Source organism: Globicephala melas, chromosome 19 (assembly GCF_963455315.2).
Source record: "Globicephala melas chromosome 19, mGloMel1.2, whole genome shotgun sequence".
NCBI lineage: Eukaryota > Metazoa > Chordata > Mammalia > Artiodactyla > Delphinidae > Globicephala > Globicephala melas.
The window spans coordinates 26,496,736-26,510,500 of NC_083332.1; the positions used below are offsets into that span (position 1 = coordinate 26,496,736).

At 37.5% G+C, this 13,765-nt stretch overlaps 1 protein-coding gene across 1 annotated transcript in view; it reads right to left on the minus strand.

The window, feature by feature from the left end:
• Window positions 1-11,003: 11,003 nt before the first annotated feature.
• Window positions 11,004-13,765, minus strand: part of ITFG1 (integrin alpha FG-GAP repeat containing 1) — a 239,460-nt gene continuing 236,698 nt past the window's right edge. Inside the window, exon 18 of the mRNA XM_030833058.2 lies at window positions 11,004-12,431. Within this exon, the coding sequence (XP_030688918.1) occupies window positions 12,372-12,431 (60 nt within the window). The 3' untranslated portion in view covers window positions 11,004-12,371. The remainder of the gene's footprint in view (window positions 12,432-13,765) is intronic.

The window sequence follows — 13,765 nt, forward strand, 5'->3', positions numbered from 1 at the left end:
TAGGTACTGTTGGAGGATGGGAAAAAGGAGGCCAGGAAGGTTAAGTCATTTGTCCAGAGCCACACAGTGAAAGAGGGAGGCAGGGCTGTAAACCCAAGAAATCTGCCTCCAGAGACTGCCCTCTTTACCACCAAGCCATGCTGATGGGGTCACCTGACTCCGCTGATAGCAAATCTCCAAATTTGCAAACAACTGCGTGGTATTGTTTTATTTTCTCTATAGTGATTATCACGCTCTGAAATTACCTTGCCTATCTACTTGTTTATTTTTGTTCATCACCTGTATCTCATTTACCCCCACTATTAAAATATAAGTTGCTTGAGGGCAAGGAGGCTACATTCATATATCCCCTCAACACATACTTATTGAGCATTAATTATGTGCAGAAAACAGTGATGGGTGCTGGGGAAATATCCGTGATTGAGGCCCTATCATAACAGAATATTTATGCCTGTATCTGACACGTAGTAGGAACTCCATACATATTTGTCTAACGAAGTTAAGGACAATTTGCAGCAACTGAAAATATCTCTTTCCTTCTATCCCTCCAAAAGTAAGTATTAACAAGGTTTGCAAGTGAAAACATACTTAACATCAAATAATATTAAGGTATTTAGCCCTTTACCGAGTGTGCTGTGGAAGGTATACGAGATGTGTATGAGGAAAATCACCTACAGTTAAATTGAGATTGCACACGAGAACCAACTAGTAAATAAAACATTTAAGAGGCTTTTCCACAAATATAATAAAGTGACTTATTGGGAGACCAGGACAGTATTACCATTATTAAATCTAAGTCACAGACAATGGTGGACAAAAAGAATTGGGAGGAAGGAGCCCTCTCAGCTTCTGGAATAATGGTTCTTAATGCATAATTGTTGACTGAAGGAAGAATCCATGTGTATATGTTGTTATCAGAGAATGCTTCATGAAGGAGGTGACACACAAAGAATAAAAAGGCTGTGGATGCCAAGTGGAGAGGAGAGAGAGCAGAAGAACTTTCACATCAGGCAAGGAGCAGGGGTGAGCCTCACATTTGGGGCAAGTGTTGTGACTGGTAGTGAAGATAAAGTTGAATATGGTGGGTTTTGACTATGGAGATTCTTGCTTGATTGCTAGGCAAAGGAGTTTGTACTTGACTCAGGAGGCTAGAGGCAGTTTTTTTGGTTTTTTTTTTGCGGTACGCGGGCCTCTCACTGTTGTGGCCTCTCCCGTTGCGGAGCACAGGCTCCGGACGCGCAGGCTCAGCGGCCATTGCTCACGGGCCCAGCCGCTCCGTGGCATGTGGGATCTTCCCAGTCCGGGGCACGAACCCGTGTCCCCTGCATTAGCAGGCGGACTCTCAACCACTGCGCCACCAGGGAAGCCCTAGACGCAGTTTTTAATAGTGGAGCAATGGAGTTCTGGAAACATTAATCTGGCATTTGAGTTGATACAGTAAAAGGGGAGAGATTAGAGCAACCATACTCACAAAGTATATACACAGCATTGTTTCATTTAGCCTAGTACCTCTTATGGTAGTACCATTTTGGTGAAACCTAAGAAGTCTTTTCTCTCGTATGTTGGCTGGGGACTAGATTCCCAAGGAGTGGATTGGGACTGTTCATTCTGTGGCTCCCTTTTAAGACACCTATCTTTTGGATGTACTAGTGTAATTGTAGTAGATTTTCCAAGGAATGTGGTAAAGCACAGATAATAGCTGAGACTACTGTGTGGCCATATGCTGACTAAATCAAAAGAAAAGCAGTTTGCATCTCTCTCAGCAGGGGAGTTCTGTATTTGAAATATTATTTCCCTGGAAGACCACCCAGTAGTATCCAGTCTGTTCCCAGATTACCTGCCAGTGCCCAGGTGATTGAGGACTGCTTTCATTGTTCCCTGCCTGATCTTCCAGGCATAGGTATAGCCTCTCCAGCTCCTCACAGATCATTCCTGTAGTTTACATTTCGTTTTCTCTGACCAAGTTTTCTGTAGCACTTGAATGGTGGTGTGGAGCATTGACTTACTTAAAAAATGCTGAATTTTATCTCAGTGTTTATGTACCAAACAGATTTTTGTTGTCTCTCTTTTTTGCTGGAGTTTGGGAGCTCTAACATTTTATTAAATGATAACCTAGAAAGGCAGGTTATGTTTAGAGATTGTTACGGACTGAATGTTTCCCTCAAAGTTCATGTGTTGAAGTTTTAACCCCTAGTGTGCCTGTATTGGAGATGAGGCCTCTAAAGTTAAATGAAGTCATAAGGGTGGGACCCTGACCTGATAGGATTAGTTTCTTATAACAAGAGACAGCAGAAAGCACAAGCATGAAGGAAATGCCTTGTGAGGACCTGATGAGAAGGCACCTGCCTGCAAACCAGGAAGAGCTCTCTCACCAGAAACCAAATTGGCTGAAGCCTTAATCAGGGACTTCCAGCCTCCAGAACTGTGAGAAAATAAATGTTGCTTCAGTCACCCAGTCCATGACATTTTGTTATGGCAGTTTGAGCAGACTAATACAGAGATATAACATAACTAAGGAAAATATAGGAATTGACACATAACCAAACTGATATTAGAAAATCTATTTGTAGTAAAAAAAAAAAAATAGGGGTCTCATACTGCTTTTCTTACAGTGTGCAGATATGGCTACAATGATGGTGAAGTTTAGTGAAAAGCAAAATCATACAGGATCTCAGTGTATGAAGATTTCAGTGTCATACAACTGTGGGGATTTTTTTAGGGAAGGAAAAGAAACTTTAAAATTTTTTATTAGTTCATTGAGTTAGTTGGCCTGGGTTCTCATAACTAGATACCACAGACTGTATGGCTTAAACAATAGAAATTTATTTTCTCACAGTTCTGGAGGCTAGAAGTCCAAAATCAGGGTGCCAATAGGATTGGTTTCTGGCGAGACCTCTCTTCCTGGCTTGCAGACGGCAAGCTTCTTGCTGTGTCTTCACATGGCCCTTGCTCTGTGCACCAAAAACTCCTCATGTCTTTTCCTCCTCTTATAAGGACACCAGTCAGATTGTATTAAGGTCCTACTCTTATAAACTCATTTAACCTTAATTACATCCTTAAAGGCCCTGTCTCCAAATACAGTCACATTGTGGGTTAGAGCTTCAACGTATGGATTTTGGGGGGGGGGGACAGAGTTCAGTCCGTACACTCATGAACCAAAATTATCCCTGTGTTAATGATATTGAAGAAGACTTGTTTCCAGGGAGTTAAAACTGGTTCTTTCAGTAACAATGTCACCTAAACTTGTTTCCAAATTTCTGCCTAGTATAATTCCAAAGCAAGAAAATGTTTAAGAAATATTGCCTACTACCAGTACTTAAGTATTTCAACTTTATCAGGAAAATTTCTAGTCATCCAGTTACTTTCCACTGCGCCACCAGGGAAGCCCCTCGTTTCATGGTTTTAATATTCATTTCCCTAATGGCAAATGATGTTGAGAACTTTTCATGAGCTTAGTTGCTATTCATATATCTTCTTCAGTGAAGTGTCCAAGTTCTTGCTTGCTTTTTTTTTTTTTTTTTTTTGCGGTACACAGGCCTCCCAATGCCGAGGCCTCTCCCGTTGCAGAGCACAGGCTCCGGACGCACAGGCTCAGCGGCCATGGCTCACGGGCCTAGCCACTCTGCGGCATGTGGGATCTTCCCAGATCGGGGCACGAACCTGTGTCCCCTGCATCGGCAGGTGGACTCTCAACCACTGCGCCACCAGGGAAGCCTTTGCTTGCTTTTAAATTGGGTTATTGTTTAGTTTTGAGAGTTCTTTATACATTCTGGATATAAGTCCGTTGTTGAATATGTGATTTGCAAATATTTCCATCGCATATGTAGCTTGTCTGTTCATTCTCTTGAAAGTGTTTTTGGCAAAGAAAATGTCTTTAAATTTAGATTTTTTTCTTTTATCTAAAACCTTCTTTAGATTTTTTGGTATTATTTCTAAGAACTCTTTGCCTTACCCCTGCTCATGAGTATATTCTCGTATGTTTCCTTCTAAAAATTTGATAGTTTTATGTTTTACATTTAAGGTTATGATCCATTTTGAATTAATTATTGTATGAGGTGTGAGGTTTAGGTCAAGGTTCTTTTTTTTCTTTGCATAGGGATGACCAAATAGTTTAACACTATCTCAAAGACCACCTTCCACTGAATCACTTTTACACTTTTGTCAAAGATCAAATAGCTATATTTGTGTGGGATTATTTTTGGACTTTCTATTTTGTTCCATTGATCTATGTGTCTATCTTTTTCCAGTACCACATTATCCTGATTATTATAGCTTTATAATAAGTCTTAAAATCAGGTAGTTTGACCTCCAACTTTGCCACCTTTTCCAAAATTATTTTAAGCTTTTCTAGTTCCTTTACTCTTTCATATGAATTTTCTAATAATCTTGTCTATGTCCACAAAAAATACTGCTGGGATTTTGATAGGGATGTTATTAAATCTATAGGTCATTTTGGGGAGTGTTGACATCTTTACTAGATTGGATCTTCCAATCCATGAACACAGTGTCTTTAAGTGTTCCTTTATTTCTTTCATCGCTATTTTATAGTTTTTGGCATACAGATCCTATGCATGCTTTGTTGTATTTATACGTAAGAATTTCATTTTTGGGGTGTATTTTAAGTGGTATTTAAAACAATTTCAATTTCCAATTGCTCATTGCATTTATATAGGAATATGATTGATTTTTTTGTGTTCACCTTTTATCCTGCTGAACTTGCTGAATTCACTTAGTTCTAGGAAGTTTTGTGTGTGTGTATAGATTTTCTAGACTATTATGTCATGTACTAATAGGGACAGTTTTATTTCTTCCTTTCCAATCTGTATGCCTTTTATTTCCTTTTCTTGGCTTATTACTTTAAGATTTCCAGCACAACATTGTAAATCAACTATATTTCAATAAAAAAATTTTAAAAAGGGATTTCCCTGGTGGCGCAGTGGTTAAGAATCCGCCTGCCAATGCAGGGGACATGGGTTTGATCCCTGGTCCAGGAAGATCCCACATGCAGCAGAGCAACTAAGCCCGTGCACCACAGCTACTGAACCTGCGCTCTAGAGCCCATGAACCACAACTACTGAGCCCACGCACCACAACTACTGAAGCCCATGTGCTCTAGGGCCCGTGTGCCACAACTACTGAGCCCACATGCTGCAACTACTGAAACTCATGAGCCTAGAGCCTGTGCTCTGCCACAAGAGAAACCACCACAGTGAGAAGCCCGCACACCGCAATGAACAGTAGCCCCTGCTCGCAGCAACTAGAGAAAGCCTGCGTGCAGCAACGAAGACCAACGCAGCCAAAATAAAGTTAAAAAATTTTTAAAAATTAGAAAAAGATCCTATATTAAAACAGATCTAGGGGTTTCCCTGGTGGTGCAGTGGTTAAGAATCAGCCTGTCCTGAATGCAGGGGACACGGGTTTGAGCCCTGGGCCAGGAAGATCCTACATGCCACAGAGCAACAAAGCCCATGTGCCACAACTACTGAGCCTGCACTCCAGAGCCCGCGAGCCACAACTACTGAAGCCCCTGTGCCTACAGCCCATGCTCCGCAAGAAGAGAAGCCACCGCAATGAGAAGCCCATGCACCACAATGAAGAGTATAGCTCCTGCTCGTCGCAACTATAGAGAAAGCCCGCGTGCAGCAACAAAGACCCAATGCAGCCAAAATTAATTAACTAATTAATTAATTTTAAAAAACCCAGATCTACAAAATATTTTCCAGTACTATGTTGAAAATTATCGGTGGGGGAAAGCATTCAGTTTCTCATCATTAAGTATGTATCAGTATTAGCTGTAGTTTTTTATTTTTATTAATGCCCTTTATTAGGTTAAGGAAGTTCTATTCATAGTTTGCTTAGGTTTTTTTTGTTGTTGTTTTTAAAATTAGGAGCGGATATTAGATTTCGTCAAATTATCTTTCTGTGTCTATTGAAAGGATAAGATGGTTTTTCTGACTTAATAGTATGATAAATTATATTGCTTTTTTCCCCCCTCAAACAGTGAACTAGTTTTGCATTCTGGGATGAAACACACTTGGTAATGGTATATTATCTTTTTACATATTTCTGCATACAATTTGCTAATGTTTTGTTGAGAATTTTTGTATCTGTGTTATGAGGGATATTGGCCTGTAGTTTTATTTTCTTGCAATGTCTTTGTTTTGGGCATTAGGGAAATATTGACCTTATAAAAGGAGTTGTGAGATATTCCTTCCTCTTCCTTTTCTTCAAGATACTGTGTAGAATAGGTATTATTTCTTAGATATTTGTAAAATTTGCCAGTGAAACCATGTGTTCCACTGAGTTTTCTTTTGTGGAAGGTTTGTTTTTTAATATAAAAATTTAACTTTTCAAAATAGATATGGTGTTTATTGATTTCTGCTTGGGTGTGTTTTGGTAGTTTATATCTTTTAAGGAATTGATCCATTTAATCTACTTTATTGAATTCATGGGCATAGCTAGTTCCTAGTATTTTTTATTATTACGCCTTTAATGTCTGTGGGATCAGTAGTGATGTCTTCTCTTTCGTTCATTATATTGGTTATTTATGTCTATTTCTTTTCTCTCCTGGTCAGAGGTGTAGCAATATTATTGATCTTTTCAAACAACCACCTTTTTATTTCATTGATTTCTGGTCTAATCATTTCCTTCTATCTTCTGTTTGCTTTAGATTTAATTTAATCTTTGTTTTTCTAGTTAAGGTAGAAACTTAGGTTACTGATTTTAGATCTTTTTTCTTTGTTAATATATGCATTTAATGCTATACATTTCCCTTTAAGCACTGATTTCTCTGTCTCCTACAAATTTTATGTTTTATTTTATTTGGTTAAAAAATTTTTAAGTTTCCTCTGAGACTTCCTCATTGACTCCATGGTTATTTTTATTTTTATTTTTATTTTTTTTTGCGGTACGTGGGCGTCTCACTGTTGTGGCCTCTCCCGTTGCGGAGCACAGGCTCCGGACGCGCAGGCTCAGCGGCCATGTCTCACGGGCCCAGCCGCTCCGCGGCGTGTGGGATCTTCCCGGACTGGGGCATGAACCTGTGTCCCCTGTATTGGCAGGTGGACTCTCAACCACTGCGCCACCAGGGAAGCCCCATGGTTATTTTAAAGTGAATTAATTTCCAAGTATTTTGGTATTTTCCAGGTATGTTTCTAGTTTAGTTCAATCTTAGTCTGAAGACTTACGTTGTATTTTTATTTGGTTAAAAGTATTTTAAAATTTCCTTTGAGACTTCCTCATTAGTCCCATGGTTATTTTAAAGTGCATTAATTTCTAGATATTTGGGTATTTTCTCTAGTTTAGTTCAGATTTAGTCTGAGGATCTTTGTATAATTTCTATTCTTTTAAATTTGGTGAGGTTTGTTTTATAGCCCAGATAAATGTCTCTTTTAGTGAATGTTCCATGTGCACTTAAGACAACTCTGTGTTTTGCTGTTGTTGGTTGAAGTGTTTTATAAGTCTCCATTAGGTTAAGTTGATTGGTAGTGCTTTTCAGGTCACCTCTAAGTTTCCTGATTTTCTACTTTTTCTATCAATCACTGTAGAAGAGTGTTGACATTTCCAACCTAAATCATGGTGTGTCTCTTTCTCCTTACAGGTCTGTTTTGCTTTATGTATTTATACACATTTAGGATTTTTATGTCAAGAGGAGTGGAATGAACTTTGTTGAGTCTGCTCTCTTTAGCTGAGGCAGTCCACAAAGGGGGCTGACAGCAAACTATTGAAGGCATTCCCAGAAATTAGGATAATAAATCCTTTATTTTTGAGTGAGGATCTGGACATTATAGCATCTACCAGAGAAGTAATCAGGTTTTCTGTTTGAATCCGTTTTAGTTATGTCTTCATAGGAATTGGTCTATTTTGTTAAACTTTCAAATTCCTTGGTATAAAATTGTTCTTAACATCTTCCTATTTTTGTTTTAATATATACTTTATCTGTAGTTATATCTCCTTTTTCACTTCTGATACTGGTTATTTGTGCCTGTTTTGTTTTTCTTGATAGAGGCTCTGGGGCAGCCTATAGCCAATAACTGATGAAGTGGGGGTGTAAAGGCCCAGCCTTCTTACCCTAACTTAGGACGGGTTAGGAGATAGAAGAGGTCACCTTATCTCAAAACTCACTGTAGGGTTGTAAGAGGCATTCTATTAAGAATGAACCACAACTTGATTTCTGCCTCTGCCCAGTCTTGCTTCCTTCCTTTCTTCTGTATAGGTGTTGATCAAGAGCACCCCCTAATCTATTATCTATTTTATTAGTCTTTTAAAATAACTGGCTAGGTGATGTAAAGCTAGGCTGCAAGTCATCACAAGGGCTGGTCAACTTTAGTTCACTTTTATACTGAGGAGTTGCCCTTAAGTATCCTAGCTTAATCCTCAGTAAGGTCTCTTGGACACAGTTCAAATTTTTGAGTTTCTTAAGTAGTTAATTCTAGCTATCTGTAAAGATTAATATTTCCTGACTTTTATCCTTTCTTAGAGATTTTCTAAAGAACAAAAGGAAAACTATTTTTTAAAATTAAAAAAAAAGTATTTATTTATTGATGGCTGTGTTGGGTCTTTGTTGCTATGCGCAGGCTTTCTCTAGTTTCAGCAAGTGGGGGCTGCTCTTTGTCGTGGTGTGTGGGCTTCTCATTGTGGTGGCTTCTCGCTGCAGAGCATGGGCTCTAGGTGCGTGGGCTTCAGTAGTTGTGGCACACAGGCTCAGTAGTTGTGGCTCATGGGCTCTAGAACGCAGGCTCAGTAGTTGTGGCGCACGGGTTTAGTTGCTCCATGGCATGTGTGATATTCCCGGACCAGGGCTTGAACCAGTGTTCCCTGCATTGGCAGGTGGATTCTTAACCACTGCACCACCAAGGAAGTCGAGGAAAATTATTTTTTAAAACATGGAATAAAGCTCATTTTTTTGCAATTACCATATGAACTCACTGGACCCTTGTATAAATCTAAGATATCTTAATTTACCCTGGTGATCTTATTTTTAGTAATAACTAAAATTTATTTTAGTTTTTATAAGACTACTTAATCTTAGTAATCTTGGTGATCTTATTTTTCCTATATCTCAAAACATTTTGCTATAGGATTTCTCTGCTTGAAAAGGCTGTATCTATGATGCCAAGATTGTTTTTACCTTTGATGGTTTAGTAACCACCACCTTTAGTAGAGAAGCACTTCACAACTTTATAGTGATACTTAATCTGAGGGTGAATCTCTAGGTATAGCTACTTGTAATAGGTCCCTACCTTTCCTTATCAAGAGTGGGAAGGGTATAAAAAGTATGTTTATAAGTCGTTACCTTTGAATCTGAGGCCTTCTAGGAGAAACTATTTTGAGAATTAAGTTTCTGAAAATATATAGTTTTTTGGCTGGTAGATGGAGAAATATAAAGCGCTAGTCTAGGTAAATGGTGTGTTAACAACAATGTATTTATTGTGTTTACAAGTATAGGTATATCTCGGAGATGTTGTGGGTTTGGTTCCAGACCACCACAATAAAGCAAATATCATGGTAAAAAGTGAGTCTCACAAACTGTTTTGGTTTCCCACTGTATATAAAAGTTATGTTTACACTATATTGTAGTCTATACAATACAGCATTATGCAATAGCATTATGTCTTTTTAAAGACAATGTACATACATTAAAAAACACAAAACAAAAAACCAATTACAACAGTAACGTCAAAAATCACTGATCACAGGTCACTATAACAAATATAATAATAATTTAAAAATTTGAAATATTACAAGAATTACCAAAATGTGACACAGAGACATGAAGTGAGCAAATGCTGTTGGAAAAATGGCACCAATAGACTTACTAGATGCAGGGTTGCCACAAACATTCAATTTGTAAAAAATGCAATATTTGTGAAATGCAGTAAAGCGAAGCACAATAAAGTGAGGTTTGCCTGTATGTGATTGTTATCTTCAAAATGGTTACTAAGTCTTAATTACTCCTCCTTGTTACCAAAAGGAGGAGGATTATAGAAGTAAAGATCAGTGGAAGACAGTCAAAATGTTGTTTGTCACTGCAATGGGAAACAGGAGGGAAGAAAAGAACCAGCATTTATCAAGTACTTTCTACGCACATATTGCTACTTAAGACTCAAAATAGCTTTTTAGGGTATCACTCGGTATCCTTGTTTTACAGATGAAGAAACCAGAGCTCAAAGAGGCAAAGTGACAGACTAAAAAGTCACAAGATGGGAGAGTTAGGCCCTGTATCCTGATTAGTTTGACCTCGAAGTCTTGTGCTGTTTCCACTACAGTATTCAAAATTAATATAAGGATCTTTGTACAGCTGGCCCTTGAACAACGCAGGTGCTGACCTTCTGCGCAGTCGAAAATCTGAGTATAATTTTCCTGTTAGACCTCTGTATCCGAGATTCCGCATCTGTGGATTCAACCAACTGTGTACTACCATAGTACATATTTATTGAAAAAAACCATTTATAAGTGGACTTGTGCAGTTCAAACCCATTTTGTTCAAGGGTCAACTGTATTTGATTCTCAATGTTGTGACACATTTTTCACCTGCTGCCCCTTAATGAATGACATTGATGTTTCATTGAAGGTTAGTATCACGATACAGAAACAGTATAAAGTCACTGATGGTATTGGGTTAGCCAAAAACTTCGTTCAGATTTTTCTGTAACATCTTAAGGGAAAACCGGAACGAACTTTTTGGCTAACCCAATATTTTTTGTTCTCATTACATTTTATATGACTATAACAGTATTCCTCGTAGACTCTGACTACAAGCGAGTTTTACAACTCATGCTATATCAGTTGATTGATACTAAACCTACCTGTCTTTAGGGACAGTGTAGAAAAGTGCCTGGCACAGTGTTGTAGGTTGATAAATGAATTTAATTGGATACCATAGTCAGAGATGCCTATCTTGCCCTGACAAGCAAGCCACTTCTGTCCAAATCTGTGATTTAGACTTCATAACCTCTAGGGCTTATCATGGTCCAAAGTAATTATTTACACACTCACCAAAATTCTTTGTTTCAATACAGAATATTTATTAAGAATACATATTAACATGCTTAGATACACAAAGTAAACCACTTATACACATGCCATTCTCAGTGAACTGTAAGGAAAAAAACCATGAAGAACAAAATTAGTTGCTTTCAGATAAGTTTTTGTGTTTTATAGCTATCATACGTCCATTTGCATATTAGGAAGTTATTAGCATTGATACATAAACTTTTTCCCAATCTTATATGTAACTTTTTGGCAAGGGGAAGTTCATAAAAATTTGCATTGAAGTCTGAATGTAAATTATAGACTCTTACAAGCTTTTGAGAATAGAAATGTGATTGAAGATTTGCATTCCCAGATGCTATCTACAGCAGTTTCCTTTCAAGAAATCAAATGCTTTTCATTACCACATGATAAAAATCAGTGTTCAAATGAAAATTATTAGGGCACATTAATTCTTGGAGGGTATTATGATATAATTTTCAGTTAATATAAACAAGTAATAAATCTTAATAGAGGGTGTCAACACTAGGAATTTAAGTTTTCCAAAGACTATGCTTTCTACATGCTTGAAAATAAAATCCTATCAAGTCTAAATATATTTTGATAATTAGTTGTAGAAGTCTGTAAAAAAATTATTTAATAATAATAAATAATGACAACTACCGCTTATTGAAAATTTACTCTATGCTAGGCACCAAGCTGGGTACTTTGTGTACATCATCCCATTTAATGTATACAACACCTCAAGTGAATAGTGTATTAGCTCTGTTTATAAACAAGAAAACTAAGGCTTAAGCAATTAGCTAAGTTCAAACAGCTTGTAAGTCGTGTAACCAGGAGTTTAAGGCAAGTCTGACTGCGATTCCAAAGCCAGCGTACCCAATCACTATATTGTATACCATCAGTGAAAGACCCCCTGACATGCTATAATGAGGGTGAATGGTTAATAATTTTATCTTTGATACATTCACAGAAGTATAATTTGCATCGTTAGAATAAGAAACAAGATGGATTCAAGTGGAAAACAAAAAACCCTGCTCATTTAAATATTTTTATTTACACGTGTCTTTTTCCATCATCATTATTCTAATAAGATTATAAATACGTAAACACCTTAGTACATGCAACACATTCCGCGAAGGAACAAATATGTACAGCACAATTGAAAAAAGAACCCAAATTATTGTATACAAAATGCTTTAAAAAAAGACCTTGTAACACATTCAGACCATATTTATTTGAATACTTTCCAATAATTACCAAGGGATGTATCATTTATAAATAATAAAATCGCCTGTTTTCTTCTATAAGCCAAGTTTAATATTTAAGCCAAGTTAATCAAGTGAATAGCCGTTCCATTATGCACTGCTAAAGGCAAGTCACATAGCATCAAAATGAAACCGATGGGCTTCTTGTCGTTTTTCTCTATCATCTGCTTTCTGAAAAAGAATTTTAGACTAGTTTATAAATGATAGGAAAATGTCAAGAAAAGATTAATTTAAAAAGTGGTTAATTAAAAAAATAAAAGCCCTGAGCAATTAGTAGGTAAAAGGTGTGATTTTATTATGTAATAATCTTATGAAATATTTTTATAGTTTACAGTAGCTATCTTATAATGAACAATCCTCTAAATTGAATTTAAAAAACCAACAAGAAATGTTCCTTAAAAGCTTAGTTTGTTATTTATTATTTATTTGAAAGTAGGAGTAAACATTAGATTTTGTAAGAATGGAATCAACTGTTACATTTTTCCCATTCTTAACACTGCTGAATCTAATTATATTAAAGTACATTAATTATTTTGGGGTTAACCTATTGATTTTGCATATATTTATTGATCCTCTGTTCCCAGCAAAGTATTGTGCTTGGAATTTTTTTTTTGGCTGTGCTGTGTGGCATGTGGGATCTTAGTTCCCCAACCAGGGATCGAACCTGCGCCCCCTGCAGTGGAAGCGTGGACTCTTAACCACTGGACCACCAGGGAAGTCCTATGTGCTTGAAATTTTGAGGGATTAGAAAAGACACAGTTCTGTGTCTTGTTCTCAAGGAACTTATTAAAGCCTAAAAAGAAAATAGCAAAACATACTAAATAACTATTTCAGCATAAAATGTGAAAAATGTTACCAATATTCTGAGATTACTTCTGGGTTGGCATGATGAAAGGCAAAGCTTTGAAAAGATAGTGTTTATGGAAATGAAGAGGAGGGACATTCACTACAAGATGCGGGAAGAACAGGAACAATCCTGAGAAGTCTGGCAGGAGCACGGGATATGTGACAGTAACTGATAAGATAAAGACTGGAAAGGCGTATGGTAGAGTCACATGGAAGTACTATGTAGGCTATAGGCTGAGGGAGTTACACATTTTAGGCAGGGGGTGGTCACCAGAGGGTTTTGAGCAGAGGAGTGACATGATTAAGACTAAACTTAATGATGAGTAATCCGGCAGCAAAAGTGCTAAATGGAGCGAAGGGGAGAGAATGGAATTTGGGAGGACAGGGAGTATTTAACAAGGAGCTGAACTAAACTAAAAGCACTGGTGTAAGGAATTCAGAAGTGGAGTCAGCTGCAGAGATTGTAGGGAGGCACAATGAGGAGGGCAACTGATTAAATCTTGCAGGGAGTAAGAAAGAAGAGAGACAGCTTTAGGAAACTGGTTTTAAGTTGCTTCCAAGTGATCTAGGTAGAGGTTTCACGGTGACAGTTGGAAGTGGGGGAGAGACCTTTACAGAGAGATGAGGGCTGGGCATCTCTGAGGTAATAGCTCAAGCCA